Source organism: Orbicella franksi, chromosome 10 (genome assembly GCF_964199315.1).
Source record: "Orbicella franksi chromosome 10, jaOrbFran1.1, whole genome shotgun sequence".
Classification (NCBI taxonomy): Eukaryota; Metazoa; Cnidaria; class Anthozoa; order Scleractinia; family Merulinidae; genus Orbicella; species Orbicella franksi.
Genome location: NC_138154.1, coordinates 7,650,373 through 7,670,374, shown reverse-complemented (window position 1 = coordinate 7,670,374; position 20,002 = coordinate 7,650,373). Strand labels below are relative to the sequence as shown.

Genomic DNA, 20,002 nt, shown 5'->3' with positions numbered 1-20,002 from the left:
ACTTGTGAAATGTAGAAAGTAAATGGCCTGCATTGCCCATGTCATCTGGACCTCATTGGTGAAAACCGCGCAGAAAACGGCCCATTGGGGAATTTTTTTATGAATTTTTTTGTAGCGACCAGTTGTAAAGGAAAGTTCAGTGCATACTACATGACGTCCCTGTTCTCAAGACCTTCAAACCGTGAGTACACGCTTTTTGAGCTCCGTTTTTTTTTGCTGTTTGGCACCCTTAGAACACTGGGCAGAGGCAATCCAACTATCGGAAGAAGTGTCTAAGGTGCTCGGGCACCTTTCTTGAACATTTTCTTCCCATAAAAAACGGTTGCCTCTGCGCAGGCTTTGGTCAAAGTTTAAGGGTGCAATCTTGACCAATATGTTGTTGAAGGACCTCGTTATTAGAACTGGAGGACCTTTTATTGATGTTTTGATGTTATATCATGCTTCTTCATGTTGTAAGGAACCGTTTGGTGTTGATTAGTTATGACGTCATTTGTGTGGAAACTTTACACCTTGAAAACTTTACGAGGTTTTAACCATTTGGCCAGCAAACTGTAGCGTCCAATAGGCCTTGACATAGGCTACGTGCATGCCAAATTTGGTAGCAAATGATAAAATCCTCGCAAAGTTATTAGCGGTTAAAGTTTTATACAAAATGGCAGACACAAGTTTGTTGGTACCATGCCCTCAGCGGTTTTAACGCAAAAACAAGGGGAAACTTTAACTGTTAATAACTCAAAGAGGATTGAACCGTTTGACTTGCAATTTGAAGCAAAGATAGAATGCAACAAGGGTTATCTGTCATGTGGGTCACGTAAGTGCCAGGCTTCACTTTAAAGTCTGCAAGTATACCAGACTTTTACTGCTTAGAACTTTAAGATAATATTGAGGGAGGCTTTCGAATCTACAGACATTATAGAATGCAAAAGTAGCTATCTGTATAGAATGTTGATTTCACCCCTAACTATAATGTCTGTAAGTATGGGCACTTGTTACTGGAACTTGAGGTCCTCATTAGAGACTAAGGCAAGGTTTTTTTCCTGCAACGTTTTTTGTAGCTGAGCCAGTCACCATGAGCCGCCATGTTAGATACACCCCAGCCGAGGACCATGCGCTCCAGGCCTTTGTTGAGGCCAACAAGTTCAAGTACCCCGTTAGCGGAAATAAATTGTGGCTCTTCGCAGGGGCCCAACGAGTAACTGGTCATTCCTGGCAATCCATGAAGGCCAGGTATATGCTGTTGTCAGGGGCCTCTGCGAAGAAGGGCAAAAAGAAGCCCTCAACGAGACCCTCCCTGGGAAGCCGCGCTCAACGTACAATTCCATTTCACCCGTCATTCACCTCCACCTCCACCCGCCCCACATCCACCCACCCCACCTCCACCCTCACCACCTCCACTTGCACCACGTCCACCCACCCTACCTCCACCCACTCCTTGACGTCGACCGTTCCACGACGAGTTACTGTGACGGACGCGACGACACAGACAGACGGTACGGGGATGGTCAGCATCGGGGTTGGCATCCACCTGTTCTGCCCTGTCGCGCAGTACAGGCCGGTGAATGTCAGCACCCAAACAGTGCGTCTGCCATCCCAACACAGACTTTCACATTCATTTTAGACATGCATGCACCATGCATTACCATACGCATCATACGTACGTCATACGTGCATACATTCTCTTTGTAAATAAATTTTGTAAATAGACGTTCATATTAGTGTATGTAAGAAAAATAGCCAAAAAAAACAAAATACATAGACCAAAAAAAAGTCACATTATTGTAAATAGTCTCAATTCAACAAAGTTGAATTTTTGTAAATACCTTTGTAACTAGAATTGTCAAATAGAAGATATTAACTTAAGACTTATTTATTGTAAATGTCACTGTACAAAAGATTGTCTATATTTTAACGTCTGTAAAAACAGCCATGTAAATACGTCATTGTTGCTTTAGAATTAGGCTCGGCCCTTTATGTCTCCCGTCGGGGATCAAACACGAGTTGGAGTAGCCAATCTCCGAGGAGTGCCCCACGGGAACATCTAGTGTCTTTACAGTCTAACTTTTTAATTATTTTTGGGGTACAAGAGGGTCTCGATGCGCAACTTGCAGACAGGAAGTCCGTTAGGCTTTCTGGGCAGTTTGTAAACCCCAGTCTGTCTAATCGTCTCTCACACCCAAAGCCAACTCCACCTCCTCGTGGTGCACCCTGAGTAGCCTGGCCTTGCAGCTAAGGTTAGCAGACAGAGCTCTGGCTGAAAGCTGGAGGGGTTAATCATCCCTTCAGTGGAAAATTGCCTGCAATTAAACACAGTAAGACAAAGAAGATGCAAGAAAACGTGACAGCAGTCATAACAGATGTGCACAAAGATGTAGCCCCTTTAGTCTGGCCTCTCCCCTTCAGACCTGTACAGGTCTTTGGTTCATGAAGGCACACAAGCCTCTCAACCACGACAAGGTAGGACTACTGTGAGAGGAAAAAATGTAATGATGGTTTCCCAGTACCCCCCTTGCCGTATCAAACGGCAAGAGTACTACTCAGAGACTGAGCGTGTTTGTGGGGCACTCCCCGGGGGTTGGCTACCCCAGCTCGCGTTTGATCCCTGACAAACTGCTCAGTCCCCGGAGGGTATCATCGGGTCACCAGCCCGACTCATTGTCGCGAGGAAATATTTACAATATTTACAGTTTTATGTACAGTTAAAATATTTACAATTCTATATACAATACTATTTACAATAAATAAAAATACTTTAGTTTGCCATATGTTACAATTCTATTTACAATGATATTTTACAGAAGCTCAGCTTGGCTGAACTATATTAGGAATTTCAACTTCTTTTTCTGATTGTTTTGTTTTTTTCAGGAAACACAACGGTGGCACCAATGAAGAGCACAGCATCTCCATCCTCAATGAGGCAAACTTTAACCGGAGATGCAGGGTCACTGGGCGATTACCTCCTGCTCTTCAACAGGTTCTTCGTCTTCTTGCAAACTCGCTGCCAGCCATCACGCTCCAGGAAACACAACGGTGGCGCCAATGAAGAGCACAGCACCTCCATCCTCAATGAGGCAAACTTTAACCGGAGATGCGGTGTCACTGGGTCACACAGGAACGATTACTTCCTGGTTTTGAAGAGGTTCTTAATCTTGTTATAGACTCGGTCCCAGCCATCACGCTCCAAGATCGCATTTAACTGAGGGTGGTCGTCCAAGATCTTTCTGATGGATTTGGTGGACGGTAACGATGTGAATTTCGAGAAGGTCCGTTGGAAGAGGACCGTTTCCTCCGGTTTCCAATTTGCCCGTCTTACTGACTGTGACCGGGCTGATCGATCATCAAAGTTACTTAGCCAGTGAGACACTTTTTCGCTGGCATCTGCATTGGAAACAGGCAGAGTACTGCTTGACGTCTTTCATGCCAGGTAGTTCACAAAGTTGGTGGCTTGCTTCAACCTGGCTGTGGTGACGGCAAGCGGGGACAGAATGGTGACGCGAATGACCCTCTTCCTGACCTCCTGCATCGTTTAGGTTTTCCCACCCTCAATTTCTTTGCTAAAGATCTGTTCAAGCTCCTCCCGCTGCATGGCAGTGAGGCTGGTTGGCCCGGAAGCATCACTGGGTGGCACTATGCCACTGCTAGAGGCCTTTGAGTCTGCGGCTCTGTCAGAGGTGGCTGGCATTGCACGTTCCAATGGCAAGGGAGGCTTCTTGTCTGGGGATCCCTTGGCTGTTTTTCCCTGGAAACGGGCTTTTTCCTGCGGGTCGAGGAGGCGCGGAATGATGTTCACGGCCTGCACTCCAGTGGTTGTCAGGTTTGGCCTGGTGTACCACTCGTGATGTTTTCTCGCTATGCGCGAGTACGCGCCGCAGGATAGCCTGTTCTTCGGGGCTGCAACGGTCGAACATCTCCGTTGTTATCAACTTGCACATGTCCACAAAGGCCATGCGCCCAGCCAAGTTCACCCCACACCTCTCCACGAAGGTTAATCGTCTGCTGATGCTGCCCTCTCGGAAGCCAGTGCCCTCATTGGTGACGAAGAGTGCCTGTTCATCCTGGCAGGCGAAGTGTGGACGGATGTTTCGGCGGTACACTTCCATGAACTTGTGAAGTTCTGGCAGCATTGGGCAGATGGCAGGCCCGTCCTTAGCCCTTTTGTGTTTTACCACCAGCATCACCTTACAGCCATTGTCCACCTTGCTCTTCTCATACTCCTCCATTGTGGCATTATCGAGGGGGCCGGGGCGTGTTCCGGTGTCTAAGGAGAACCGGGTAAGGAGGAAATCTCTGACTAGAACGAATTCGCTGTTGGTCAGCTCCTTACCCTTCCCAGCTAGCACGAGCAACCGGATGGCATCGTTGTAGCAGCGGCTCTTCTTTATCTGCACCAGTTCGTTGAGGTTTAGCAGTCCCTCCGTCTCGTCGACAATGCATTTGTTCTTGACGTGGTAGCTGTTGCTGTCCACCGTCGAACGCCAGCCCTTGAGGTCTTTGAGTACCATGGCAAAGTGGTCAATGTGCGACGGATGGAGGGCAGGAGCATTCTTGTTAAATCGCTCGTGCGGGACGAAACGGAGGAACTTCTCGTACGACGTCAGATAGGAGATGAGCGTGCCTGGCTTTTTTGTGCCTGCAGTTAGATGCGGTTTGACCCACAATCTCCAGACGGCGTCTCCCTCGTGGTCCAGCAAGGAGAGGATGTCGTCTCCCTCCGGGTCGATCTCCTCCAGAAGGATCCGCATCTGGGCGGTGTGTTGGAGGCGGACAGATTGTTTTTTTTCTCCTGCCGATGGTCTGGATTAGTAATCGTAAAAGAGTACCAGCCATTTGTGCCTGTTGGTCCCCGGGTTCTTTGCCGTGAAATACTGCGTAGCGCTAAGATGGGATGTGTCCGAGGGTTGGTCTTTGTCGTCCTCGGACTCGTCGCTGGAGGCAGCAGACTCAGCATCAGACCCCAGGGACTGCAAGGGAACATTTGCTGTGGCAGCGTCGGAGGAAACAGCTGCAGCAGGGCCAGTGGGGGTGTTGCTACTGGCACCTGCAGAGGCAGTGGGCAATGCAGAAGCAGAGGCTGCAGCAGGGGCAGCAGGGGCATTGTTGTGGGCACCTGCAGAGACAGTGGAGGATCCCGAGACAGAGGCTGCATCAGGGCCAGCTTCGGCATTGCTGCTGGCACCTGCAGAGGCAGTGGCGGATGTAGAAGCAGAGGCTGCAGTATGACCAGCAGTGGCGTTGCTCCTGACAGCTGCAGAGGTGGCAGACGCAGCTTCCTTTGGAGCTATCTCGACGATGGCAGGAGGTGGAGCGTTAAGGCTAACTTGTAGCTCCGAAAGGCCAGTGTAAAATTTCGCCATTCTTACTAGTCGCTGGTGTTCTCCGCTTCCCTTAGGTATCCCGTGCACTTTGGGATGCGAGAGGTGGCGTCCAAGATCTTGTGTACTTTGAAACTTACAATAGGAGAGAAAATTTAAAGTTCTTCGGAATAGAGGAAAATACAAGTAACGTCACCGGAGACGCGAATATGGATGGTTCGCCACATATGACCGAAGACACGAAGCAAGTCATGTACAACTTTCTGGAGCAAGAGTTGAAGATCAGCAACGCTAGAGACAGGATAGAGCTCCAAAGGATCCACCGTCTGGGTAAGCCAAATGATAAAGGTCCTAGACCAATTATTGCTAGATTTCTGCGCTATACTGATAGAGAAGAAGTTATGTCAGAAGCCCGCAAGCATCTGAAGGGAAAAGATTTCTCCGTCTTCGATGATATTCCAAAGGAACTTTATGACTTAAGGAAAAAACAGCGAGATAAACTTAAAGATGCAAGGAAGAAGGGTCACACAGCGTTTTTCAGTAAGAAATATCCGGACAGATTATATATTGATGGAAAATTTATTTCTCAAGACGAGCCTTTCGCTTAATTTTCAAATTTACATATGTAGATTTTGGACAGGTTATTTTTTTTCCATGCCTTTTCTCACCTAATACTTGCCACTTAAATTTCTACTAAACACAAGCTCGATAAGCTGCAAAAAACAAGACAAATTAATTACATCCTTAGCCACCACAAAAGGAGCAGAACATCAAACACGCTATTTACCGATGGTGTGAAACTGCCCAAACAAAAACTTTGATGCACTGGGTAGGTAAGCAGTCAATATTCGTTCTTAGCTTTTTATTTTGTAATTATGTGTTAGGTTGTCCAAGCTTTATACTTGTTATAGTCGCTCTGTATGAGCGTGTCTTGTGGTTAGCTTTTAGATCAGTATTTGCTTCCAATGTTTGGAAGCTTCCATTTATATACAGAATTAGCTTGTTCAAGGATTATTATAGAAAACCGTTAATTTCAAGCACCCGCATTATCTTCAACATGGTTGTGACACTTCAGCTGCTCCCAGGAATAATTTTTATCTCTAGACACTTTGAGGATGCATGGATCTTAAAATATGTTCTCTTAATGTAAGAGGCTTGGGAGACATGCTAAAGAGAGGGGAAATGTTCTCTTGGCTCAAGGCAAAAAACAGCTCTATTTATTTTTTACAAGAAGTCCATTGCTGTGAGAGCACGTCCACTATGTGGTTGGCAGAATGGGGGTACAAATCCTTTTTTAGTTGCTGTACGGGCGCTAAGGCAGGAGTTGCAATTCTATTCAATAATACATTCGATTTCGAAATGAAACGAGTGTACTGTGATCCTAATGGATGATTCATTATTTGTGACATCCAAACCAACCAAAAGTATATAACGCTGGCCACCATTTACGCTCCCAACGACGATGACGCGGCTTTCTTCGAAGGCTTCTTCGAGCATTTATCAGATTTTCAATGTGAAGAAGTAATTATTGGTGGCGATTTCAACTTAGTGCTTAATTTAGATAAAGACAAGAAAGGTGGCGTCGCAAGAACACACAATAATTCAGTTAGGATCGTTCAGGAATTTATGGAAAACTTAGATTTAATTGATGCTTGGAGAGTGCTACATCCCGATTGCCTAAGATATACTTGGCGCCGACGGAAACCCAAAATTCAATGCCGACTAGACTTCTTTCTTGTTAGCCAAAGCTTAATGTGTAATGTCATGCACGCCGATATTTTGACAGGATACAAAACAGGCCACTCAATGATCGATATCAGTATAGCTGTTCATTCGAATCCAAGAGGACCAGGCTTTTGGAAACTTAATACTTCTTTCTTGAACAAAATTGAATACGTTAACCAAATAAAATCAACAATCCAAGCTGTTAAAGAAGAATATCAAAATGATGACACTGTGAACCACGCATTATTGTGGGAGATGATAAAAATGAAAATCCGAGAACAATCATTAAAATATGCAGCTGCCAAAAAAGCTAAAATTTTAAAACGGGAAGAAGAGCTAGAAAAAGCAATTAACAACTTGCAAATATATATGGAAACAACAAGCGACGAGGAAAATGCAAAACAAGTTGGGGCTCAGGAATTAGAAAGAAAAAAGGCAGAATTGGAGAATATAATTGAGTACTGCACCAAAGGTGCAATCTTAAGATCGAAATGTAGATGGTATAGTGAGGGAGAAAGAAATACAAAATACTTTTTAAACATGGAAAAAAGGCACTACAAACAGGGAGTAATAAGTCAGCTAAAAATTAATGATGATGAAACAGTAAATACTGACAAAGAAATTCTAAATCAGTGTGAATCCTTTTACAGAAATCCATATAGCTCCCATATGAATATCAACGACACTTATGTTAATGACATGTTTTTCGACGAGAATAATACTAAGGTACTGAACCCAGACGATCAAATGTCATGCGAAGGCCTGCTGACCAAAGAGGAATGTTTACAAGCCTTAAAAAATACAGAAACAAATAAAACACCAGGCTCAGATGGAATACCTGCCGAATTTTATAAAGTTTTCTGGAACGATTTGTCGGATTTACTTGTTAATTCGATTAATTTTGCATATCAAACAGGTCAATTTTTGGTAACCCAGAGACGCGGAATCATTAAATTAATCCCCAAAAAAGATGCAGAACCATACCTTATTAAGAACTGGAGACCAATAACTCTTTTGAACTGCGACTACAAAATCGCGACCAAAGCTATTGCAAACAGACTAAAAAAAGTTCTACCGAACCTTGTAGATAATGATCAAACTGGATTTCTTAAAGATAGGTTTATCGGGGAGAATATTAGACTCATTGACAGTATAATTCATTACGCAACGGCTAAAAAAGCCCCTGGTCTTTTACTTTTTCTTGACTTCGAAAAAGCATTTGATACAGTAGAGTGGCCTTTCATTCAAAAAACATTTAAATATTACAACTTTGGACAATCACTAATCAACTGGATTAAACTATGCTACGATCACACAGAAAGCTGCATCCTCAATAACGGATGGGCCAGCGACTTTTTTAAGCTCGAAAGAGGAGTAAGGCAGGGTTGCCCCCTTTCTCCGTATCTTTTTATTCTCTGTGTTGAGATTCGAGCGGATGCAATTAGGAAAAACCAAAATGTCAAAGGCATCTTTGTGAATGGAAATGAAATAAAAATTAGTCAGTATGCAGATGACACCACTTTAATACTCGATGGTTCCAAGGAATCTCTTACATCTTCTCTGCATATATTGGATAATTTTCAACGGATATCTGGCCTTAAATTAAATAACAAAAAGACGGAAGCCCTTTGGATCGGTGCTAATGCCGAAAAAGAAGACAAATTATGCCCAGAAAGAGACCTAAAATGGGTTAAAGGAAAGACCAAAGCTCTCGGAGTATGGTTCTCGACTAATCCTGACCTAACAGTAGAGCTGAACTACAACGAAAAATTGATAAAAATCAAAAATAGCCTAAGCTGTTGGGAGTGTCGTCGACTTACCCTTTTTGGCAAAATTACTGTTCTAAAAAGTTTAATTGCGTCCCAACTTGTATACATTTTGTCTCCCCTCATGACTAATCACCGTGTCTTAAGGGAAATCAATAGGCTCTTCTATGATTTCTTATGGAACGGCAAAGGCGACAAAATTAAGAGGGAAGTAATGATTAATGACTATGAAAAAGGCGGCTTAAAAATGATTGATATTGAATCCTTCAATAAAGGATTGAAAACTACCTGGGTCAAAAAATATACTGATGTAAACAATCACGGAAAATGGAAACTTTTTTTGGACTTAGAACTCCGGAACTACGGTGGCAGAGCCTTGTTCAGCGGCAACCTTAGCAAAAAAGACCTGTCAAAGTATGTCAATTTATCCTATCCATTTATTGTGGAAATCTTAAATATCTGGACTGAAATCACTTACGAGAATAATACAGACCATTTTCGCTCTCAGAGCCTTTGGCACAACTCCCTTATAAGAATCGATAACAGACCAATCTTCTACAAAAAATGGCAGCAAAAAAGGATTAACAGGGTTTCGCATTTGATGAAAGATTCAGACACCTTCCTATCCTTTTCTGAATTCAAAGATCGGTATGGTATCACTGAAACAAATTATCTTGCTTTTATGGGCTGTTATCCGCTTTAAAAAAAATCAAAATACCTTTACACAATAATATAAATATACAATACGAAAGCTTTTATACGAAATTTATGAAAGCAAGTAAACCAAGCAGACAGGCCTATAAAAAAATAATTGGTCTTAAACAAAGGTGTCCAACCAAGAGTCAAGAAAAATGGGCTACGGATTGTGCCTTTGAAGCCCATGAACCAATAGACTGGAGTGCGGCGTACCAGCTATCTTTTCAGTGTACAAAATCTATAAAACTAATTGTATTTCAATTCAAATTGCTGCATAGACGACTGGCGACTAATGATTTTCTTAAAAAAGTAGGAATAAAAGATAACGATCTCTGCAGTTTCTGCAAAACTGAGAAGGAAAGCCTAATTCATCTTTTCTGGTCCTGTAGAGTTGTCTCTACCTTCTGGCAAAACTTTAAGGAGCTTCTTGTAAGCCAAAATCTTGCATTGAGAACATACAACCTTTCTTTAAATATAGTCTTAGGCCTAAGGCCAGACAAATCAAAGAATAAACAGAAACTTAATTTTAATTTTCTTGTGGCAAGATATTATATATGGTCGTGTAGGACACGCAACTTGCCCCCTGAAATGAAACATTTCTCTGTCTTTCTGGCATGTTACAACAGCCTCAAAACTGGAGCAGCGTCAAATGATAATCTTTAGAAATCTAAGTGGGTGATAATAATAATTAAACGTATCTACCAACAAGCAACTGTATAAAAAAAAAATGAAGAAAACCCTAAGGCTAACACTGTGCATGGATATTATTGTACTGTAGGTCAACCTTAACAAGTGTTGCACTTGTCAGTATTGTAAGTAACATGTATTGTATGTAAGTAGTAAATAGTCTTTTTAATTAATTAATTGATTAATACAATGTAACTTATTGTAGTGTAAGTAATGTAAGTAATTGTATTGTTAGTAATTATCCAGTAAGTGATGTAGGTAATTGTCCCATAAGTAATGTAAGTAGTTGAACTGTAAGTTGTTTTTTTTCCCTGTGTTTTGCAATAAAAAAAAAAAAAAAAAAAAGGATCTAAAAGGACTTGGTTGCAGGCAGGTACCGGGCACCACTTCTTTCGCTTGCCCTTCTGAGGTCGGCGGCCTTTCCTCGTTTGCAAGTTTCCACGCTGCTGCGGGCCAGCACAGACGATTGTCAACATCTTCTCGACTTCATTTTCGTCCACCTCGCATTTTCGTACGTGGGTTTGGAGATGTCGACGAAGGTCACTGCCGTGGAATGAGCACTTTGGCACAGGGCAGGCGTACTTCTTGTGGTGGGATCAACCTTTGCCTGGTGACGACTTCGGAACAGAGGGTGTCTTTGCCTTCTTCGGGGAAGTCTCGATTGGTGGTGAAGGCGAGCGCTTCCTTTTAGGATGATCGTCCGAAGAGGAACAGCTTTTGGAGGAAGAGCCTTCCGGATGGTACTCGTCACCGCAACCTTCGCTGTCGGAAGCATTGCTGTCTTCTGCTGCTTCGTCGCTGTCTTCTGCTTTTTGCTGCCTTCTTTTTCAAACCGACGAAGGATCTGTGTGGCCCAAGTTAATTCAACGACGTTGTCCAGCAGCTCTTTGGCAAGGTCCGGGCCACTTAGGATGCTGTCTACGTCTGGCAGACGGTCAAAGAGACAGAAGTAGCTGTGGATGATATGCTGTATCGCAGTTCTCGCTATTTCTTCTGCTGAATCAAGGTGCAGCCTATTGGCCGCCTCGGTGAAAAAGATAGTGTCTGTTAGCTGCTGTTGCAAGGCCTCTTTAGATGTGGTGGCTGGATTGAAGCGAGGCGGACACTCGTACGTAAAGCCACGATCTATGCCCAGATGTTTCAGGGCCTCCTTCTCTCCAGCTGAAGCTGTTTGCAGGAGCTTTTTGACATTTGGCAAGGAGCTCGCCATTTTGTAGATTGTTAAACCAGTGTCAAAAAGGCTGAAAATAATGTTAGGAATGGTAACTAAACCCAGCGGCTGACGGTACTTACAGACATTGTAGTGAGAAGTGAAACCAACAACCTAGACGAAGAGCCCTTAGCCTAGCAAGTTTCAACTCAAACTGTCAAATCTTCTTAAACTTTAGTTGTGAACACTTTAACTGCTTCTGGTGCTCTGGCACTTACATATATTCTAGTGGAGAGCGAAACCAACAACCTAGACGAAGAGCCCTTATCCTAGCAAGGACATAACTCTCAAGTTTCAACTCAAACTGTCAAATCTTCTTAAACTTTAGTTTTGAACACTTTAACAGCTTCTGGTCCTCTGGCACTTACATATATTCTAGTGCAGAGTGAAACCAACAACCTAGACGAAGAGCCCTTAGCCTATTCTACAAACCCTGTGAATTTGAAACACTGGCACAATATCCTCTAAGAGTTATAAGCAATTAAAGTTACCCTCATTTTCACGTTCAAAAACTGCTGAGGGCGTGGTACCAACAAACTTGTGTCCGCCATTTTGTATAAAACTTTAACCGCTAATAACTTTGCGAGGATTTTATCATTTGCTACCAAATTTGGCATGCACGTAGCCTATGTCAAGGCCTATCCGACGCTACAGTTTGCTGGCCAAATGGTTAAAACCTCATAAAGTTATTAAGGTGTAAAGTTTCGACACAAATGACGTCATAACTAATCAACAAAGGAACCGATTTCCACAAAATCAACACCAAACGGTTCCTTACAACATCAACAAGCATGATATAACATCAAAACATCAATAAAAGGTCCTCCAGTTCTAATAACGAGGTCCTTCAACAACATATTGGTCAAGATAGCACCCTTAAACTTTGACCAAGGCTGCGCAGAGGCAACCGTTTTTTATTGGAAGAAAATGTTAAAGAAAGGTCCCCGAGCACCTTAGACACCTCTTCCGATAGTTGGATTGCCTCTGCCCAGTGTTCTAAGGGTGCCAAACAGCAAAAATAACGGAGCTCAAAAAGCGTGTACTCACCATCCAAGGCTTGTCTGTAATGAGGGTTTTGTAGGTCCACAAGGCGTACTTGCGCGTTACTTGGTCTCCTGGCCCCCCTTCTGGTTTTGATCTTTTGCTCAACTTTCAATGGGTTTTCAAGGGTGAGTCAAAACTAATGACATCATGGTATAACCCGCAACAAGACCTTTCTATTGGTGTAAAAATCTTTCAAAAAGATTAAAACCACAAGGTTTAAAAGTTACAACTAGAAAAACGGGATTCGCCCCCTTAAAAAACCAAACATTGCTGGAGGAATGAAAGGCATAAAAAGATTACATTTTAACCAATCACCATGAAACTTGCTGAGCGTTAAGCCACATAATGAGGTTACAATTTTGATAAGTTTCAAGTCTAAACCCTGAGAATGAAGCATTTTGTGCGGTAACAATTTTGCAAGGTAATTGCGGTCTCCTGGCCCCCCTTCCAGTTTAGAACTTTTCCTGATTTTGAATCGGATTTTGAGGGTCAGTAAAAAATAATTATACCATTTTATAACCCTAATTGAGACCTTCCTATTGGTGTAAAAACCACGTAAAAGTATTGAAACCACGCTGAGTATTAGTTGAAATTAGGGAAGCGGGATTCGCCCCCCTGTTCCAAGAAATAATTTCTACCAATAAAACAATCATAAAACAATTAAATTTTAACCAATCTTAATGAAACTTTCTACACTATTAGGTTAGGTATTAGGTTACATTTGTAGGAAGTCTCATGTCTTAACCCTAAAGAAAAAGCATTTTATTAGCTAAAGCGTTGACCACCTTCTTTTTTCATGAAAACACAATTTGCACATTTTGCAAGTTAATTGTGCCGTCAGTTTGCTATGAAAAAGTTTCACAAAAATATGTCTTGTAGCATTAACCTGTCTATCTAATATTAAAAAAAACAGAGGAAAAAGTGGAAACTGATATGTTTTATGGTACTTTTTGTAAAGACCCCTCTTGAGTGGTGATTTGCCCCCGTAATACACAACTTTCACTGTAATTTATTTCTGCTAGTTTAAAAGAGCAACAACGAGAATGGTGCTGTTTCAAAGACCTATAACGGACAATATTTACTATGGGAAAAGAAGTTGGAAGAAGGATATTAAAAAGATTTCAGAGTCCACCAAAAAATGGTAGTATCAATTTCCCCTTAGATTTTTGATGCAATTTAAAGAGTTGAAATATTCGTAAGTACCTAACAATTGAGTCAATTGACGTCATTTTTTCAGAATCAGATTAACATTCAGATATCTACATTTGAGATACTTAGTTTTTGCCACTTGTGGTTTTGTAACTGAGTCAGCCTAAGATTAAAAAAACAATTTTTTTCAAAGTCATTTTAGTATTAAGTTTTTAGTAACTTAGTATTAATGACCCTACTGTATGAAAGATAATTGTTTGTAATGTTTTTAAGTACAGAAATAAGTATTACATGAATTTCTTTGCATATGGTATAATTGTTAACATGTAATAATGAAAATTGAATTTTTTGAGAGTTTTTAAAAATGAGCATCCTCACCCCCTTTGTTAATGGTTTTTGCTCCACTGTCAAGCGGCTTTTGAGGGTTAGTCTAAAGTAAGGACATCACTAAGATTGCCTCATCAAGACCTTTCTATTGGTATATAAAACATTCAAAAATGTTGAAACCTTCATGCTAAAAAAAAGAAAATGTAAAACTGTTGGCTGGAGGATTCGCCCCCCTAAATCTCAGAAAGAGACACTAGGTCAGAAAAAAATTCGTAAAAAATTTAGATTTCAGCCAATCTCAATGAAACTTGGCACAGACTTAGCCAAATAGTTAAGCAATAATTGTGCCAAATTTCAAGTCTTAACTGTCAATATTAAGCGAGATATACTCTCTTAAGTAAAAAAGTAAAAAATTTAAGAAAAGTCCCTCTGATCTAGGGTTCATCTGAAAAGTGACCACTATACCCCAACTACATTTTTTGGCAAATCCAATTTTCTTAGATCACCATGGCGGGTTAGGCTAGGGTTCGACTGTGGAGACCTTTGGGAACTAATCTAAGGAATGCTTGCAAAATTTCGGCGCTTTTTGAGCTAATCCAGCCGATTCTCCCATGGTTGCACCTGGCCCCCCTCTTCCAACTTTGTCTTAACATAACTCGGAGGGAATTAGACCAAATTGATTCAGATTTTTTTAGAAATATAGAACAGACACTGCTCTTTAATCTAATACGATTTTTGACCAATAAGAGTAAATTGGCGCTGTAAAATAAGCATTTGGGTTAGAGGGGGGCAAATCACTGTACGGATGGATCTAATTAGGGGCGACACCACCTATTGCCTTGACTTTCTGCTCGAACTGACAGGCTTCTTTACCCAACGTCCTGTCCAGCCACAGACATTGGTCCGTCACCCGAGTGAATTCCTTGTACATGTTTCCTGTGACGTAGGCTTTATGCAACTTTGCTCCATTCCATGTTGCCTGAAGTGAAATTAGGGTGGCTGGGGCTAGCATGTGTTTTTTGACTTCAGTGATTTCCCTGTTGCGTACTGCAAACAACTGCCTTTGTCGTTTTACTGCCATCCCAAGTCGATCGATCCAATGATTCCAGCATTTTAACCGCTACCTCTCGATCTTGTTGGAGGCATTCCAAGAGCCTAGTGTTCTGCATGATAATGCACGACATTTCGTGCAAGTCAGCATGTAAAGTTGGCCTCCAGCGCAATACCTCTGCGTTCTTTTCATCCAATTTGAGTTCACGAACCTTGGATATTTCATTGATGGGTTGCATCAACTTGCCAAACTCCATGTCTGCCAGTTGGTCGTCTACCCAGGCGATCTTCATCACAATTTCCTCTGTCAAAGCCGCTCCCTGGTGCATGGCCTTCACATGTTCAATGACGTCGTGTCAGTTAGCAAATCGATTGGGGCAATAGTAAAAAGGTTCTCTGGGTCTGTTCTCTAGGACAAAAGTGCACTGAAATGGGAACCCCGCCATAGTTACAATGGAACTCCCTCTCATGTCTTGGACCGTCGTGACCTGTAAGTCGTTCTAGTTCCAACAACGATTTCACCCACTACGGTTTTGAAGGGCCACTCAGGTCTTCTTGCAGGTCAAACTCACTCAATACGGGTGGCGCAAACGTTCGTTGATCGTCATTGCTATCTTTTTGCGTAATATTGAGGAAGAACATGAGTTTGTCGCTGCCCTTCACAGCCGTGGCGTGTCACAGGTTGTTCAACATTCCCCTTTCTTTGGATCCGTCTGATGGGCTTCCACTCGCAGCATCTTTTCCACAAGTTGTACCAACAATGAGGTGACTTGCATCATTCCGTTGTGCTCCCAAATGATGTCTTTGGCACGGGGCACAAGCCCAGTAATTTCTCAAACAATGGGACCGGCACCGGATGTGCCCGCAAATTGTTGGATGGGGTATCGACTTTTGGTCCCATAGACTTGACTGGCCTTGTACAACCTGTTGGCGAGGACATGATCCAACAGGGCTTCTGGTGTAAACACACCAAAATTCTGCAACGGCCCGCCTCCTTTCGGTCAACCGGGGTTCACCTTGCCATTGCACTGACATCACTTTGTTCCATTGAATGGCGGCTCGCCTCCTTTCCTCTTATACACTTCGGATGATGTCCCACTACGTTATCGCTTACATTGTCGCTTACATCACCGCTTACTGCTTACGTCACGCTGATGTCACGGCATTCCAGCAACAAAGACATAAAGAAGGTGGCCGTCTCCGGCCTTTTCAGTTCTAAGATGCCAGCGAGAGAGAAACAGAGAAGATAGAGAAAGAGAGACAGAGAAGAAAGAGCATGGACAAAGTCCAAGACACAAGTGCCATCAAAAGGGAGCCCGTAGACGCGGAGACAGGAAAGACCACGGACTAAGTCCAAGACACAAGTGTCATCAAAAGGGAGCCCGTGGACAGGAAGACGGGACCGCGACAACAAGAACACGCGAGTGCCAGTGTTCAAAGGACGTTGAAGTGCGCCGCTAGCAATGGACGCGACGGTGGAAACGATGGCCCCAGTGAGTCAAAGAAGCCCAGAGCCAAAGCAAACAGAGACCTCTCGCACTCTTTGCGGAATTTGACAAGGAGCTCGACAGATTGAAGGAGGGATGGGACCGGGCCTCTAGCAAGGGTTGAGAACTGTCGACTCTGTTCCGAGAAACCTATGATGGCATTCACAAAAAACTTAGGCCTGATGCCACAGAGTACCTGAAGCTGACCAGGAAGAACAGGTCGAAGGTCGGGATAGGAGAGTGCCTGGGGGAATTTAGGGAGAAGTTGATGACCTGGATGAGACGGTTGGAGACTTTTAACGCGGTGACGCAAGAAGCCCTTGCACTCGTGTGCAGTCGCGACTGTGAGGAAGACATGCTGCAGCAGATGGAAGAACGTGCTGAACGATTGCACAAATTGCGAGAAAGCTAATGAATGTGAAACTATGACCGAGTCGAACTTGTAATCTGGATTGTCAAAAAAATCACCTGTTGTAGTAAAACAAAAGGGGCTGATGAATAAAGACACATGCATTTTGAGTTTTGAATCTTTTGTCCATATATCTTTGTTTTGTTTTGTTTTCATCGATGAGAACTCCCAGATATGGCTGGGTATTGGGTGGCTATATCTCTTAGTGATTCATGACAATCGGCGATCAGTGCACTCTTGCAGCCACATCCAAGCCATGTCAGAGTGTTTGAAACTGGTGTGTTGTATCAAAAGTCTTTTGCCCCGTATACTTTCTACAGAGCGTTCTTTGTACAGAGAAACAATTCATTCACTGTTTATTCATTGAATGTATGTATATGTGTATGTACATATTATATATATATTATATTATATATATTATATATAATATATATAATGTATATATAATATAAATGTGTATAATTAACATATAGAATACATATATAATATTTATATACATACACATTCGTGCTAAACCTTCAGGACTGCACTGATGAGGCCCAGAAGGCAAAATGGTACTATATGTAGTTCTGTTGTTGTTTGGCATACAAGACTTTACTTTCATGTTCAAATCGAACCCTCCCTCCCTCCCTCTCTAGGGATGAGTCACTGAATACCGGCACGCATGGCTTAATTTCCGTCCTAGACTGTTTTTTTTGGCACCGCACCGTCTGCACAGCAACGGTTTAACAGACAACACAGAACAAAGAGAGCACAAAGTCCAAGACGTTACATGACACAAGACCTTTATTTTTTTTACACCTTCACCGACCCCAAGTTTACATCTATTTATCTTCGCTGCATCTAACCTAAAAAAACATATCTTACAAAACGATGTTTTAAAATAATCAGAGGCCAAATTGCATCACAAAAACGATTTTACGTGGTTCATTCCCTTAATCACCTTGTCTCTGGTGTGTCCGAGAAACACGAAACGCCAAACGCCAGTCTCTACGTCCTCGTACTCGCCTTGGATGCCCCGACAGTTCCTTACTACTCGCCCCAGGCCTCACATCTTTTTCAGATCCTCCTCCACCTCTATCGTGTGTCCCTCGTGTGTTTCGGTTTTCATCAGGTGGAGTGGTCCTCCGCAACAGCGTCTTTCCTGCTTACAACAGTGGCAATTGCTCATGGCAATTCTAGACCTAGAGTGGGTAAATAAAAAAAAGACAAAAAAATATATGAATAATGTCCATTACATTCGTGAAGGATGGTCGGTCAATCGGTCCATGAACAAGCAAATTTCATGGATGGAATAGTAAAATTTTTGACAGTAAATGATTTTTTCCCCCAAACTACATGTAGCTACAAGTGGTTTCATGCTTTTGTTTTTGTGTTCTTGGCAGTACAAATATTTAAAAACATACAGAGTATATACGTGTAGTGAAAGCCAGGCAAGAGTTCCTACCAAGGATATTTGAAATTAGTTATTGCAATTTAGACTTCATTATTTGGTTCAATAACAAGCTCTTCAAAAAATGTCAACGTCTGATTGAAAGGATTGGATTTTAATAATTGTACGGAGATAGCCTTTTATCTATGCTACAAACATACAAGAGCTAATCACTTAAGCAAAATATTAAATCAATATTGAAATAATGCTCTGCCGAGTTTCACCTAACACGTGTAGAACAGAAATACAAGTATCGATGAGAACAGAATGGAAAAAAGTTATCATTCTACCATGCCTAATGGTCAATTGTGATATTTTATGTCACGTGCAATAACGGACAGAGCCACATTAAAAATAAGCACTTCTACTTACTCCGTTCTGAAGTTTCCAAAATTGGGACCACGTCTCAACATTTTTGAGCAGTACTGGCAGAGACTTTTGCAACGCCAGCAACGGGCGAACAGTGAAGTTTTAACCCTGTCTTCTTCCTCGATATATTTTTCATGCTTCTCAACGAGAGGGGATGGCACTGTTGGGTTACGGCCCTCCCTGATCAATTGCTTTTGTTTGAGGGTTTTTATTCTAGAAGAAACTAGTGTCAACAGCTGACTGGTTGCTTCTTCACCTGGTTGCCATCCTCCCAACCTTGAGGGAGATATTTCCCCCAGTTTGGTTTGTAGTTCTGCAGTGGCCGTTCACATGAGTTGTCCGAAGAAGGCACTGACACCTTCTAACACTGGGTCTCCTCGAACCTTATGGACCGACCGTAGCCTGGACTGGCAAGAGAAAGAAAATATGGCCACGTCAAGTAAATCGGTGATGTCTTCTGGAAGACGCTTCTTTGAATCGGATGATTTTCCAGAAGGACGATCGCTCAACTGATTCGAACAGGATGCCATCATGGATTCTGATAAAATTAATACGACAGCACCTCGTGTTCATTTCTCGCGTTGACGTGCGAATTACGAAAGTGCACATCTGATTGGTGCAGCGACTGGTGCTGGAAAACGTCACCACCAAACATGGTGTGTTGGTGTGACAGCCACTTCAAATACCATCCCTTCAGGACATTCAGTATAGATTTGTTCGTCATGCCTTCGAGCAATCCACTGTCATTTCTGCGTCCTCTTTGTGACATTGCTGTATGGCAATTTCTGCTTATGTTGGGCTGTGTTAGTGAGCGCTTGCGTACTGGTAAACCTGATCACGTGAAGTTTACTTATGGTATGCATGAGGTGGTTGTGAATTTCCTGTGCAAGCTGTTGGAAGTGCAAGCCTTTAGCCATTTGCAACAAAAATTGCTGGAGACAGAAGCTCAGGTAGCCACTGGAAATTGTGTACTTGGAGGACAAGCCACCAAAGAATTGGTTCAATGTTGCCAGGATCAATGGAAGAGGAAGAATCCTTGCCTTAGGGAAAGTGCCACTGCCTACGCGGTTAATGATCCATTGACTGTCTCCTGGTACAACATTCCATTATGTTACAATTGTGGGATTCCCTGTCCAAATTGTAGGGAGGAATTGGGCAAAGAAGTACCGACAGAAATGTCCGCGTTACGGGCGTTGTTGTCTTATGAAGACATTCACGCTTCTAACACAGGAGAAGATGACGACGATCCAAATGCCATGGCAGAGGATCAGGGTAGCCCTCCACTTTCCGGTTCCTGATCCTCTGCAATGGCATTTGGATCAGGAACCAGAAAGTGAAGGGC

General features: G+C 42.6%; 1 protein-coding gene across 1 annotated transcript; it reads left to right on the top strand.

Annotated features, from left to right (window-relative positions):
* Window positions 1-288: 288 nt before the first annotated feature.
* On the top strand, window positions 289-1,650 carry LOC145500850 (uncharacterized). Its single transcript, XM_081480381.1, has one exon. It carries the CDS (start codon window positions 1,070-1,072, stop codon window positions 1,616-1,618), a length of 549 nt encoding a protein of 182 aa, XP_081336507.1. The 5' UTR covers window positions 289-1,069; the 3' UTR covers window positions 1,619-1,650.
* The last annotated feature ends 18,352 nt before the right edge of the window (window positions 1,651-20,002 follow it).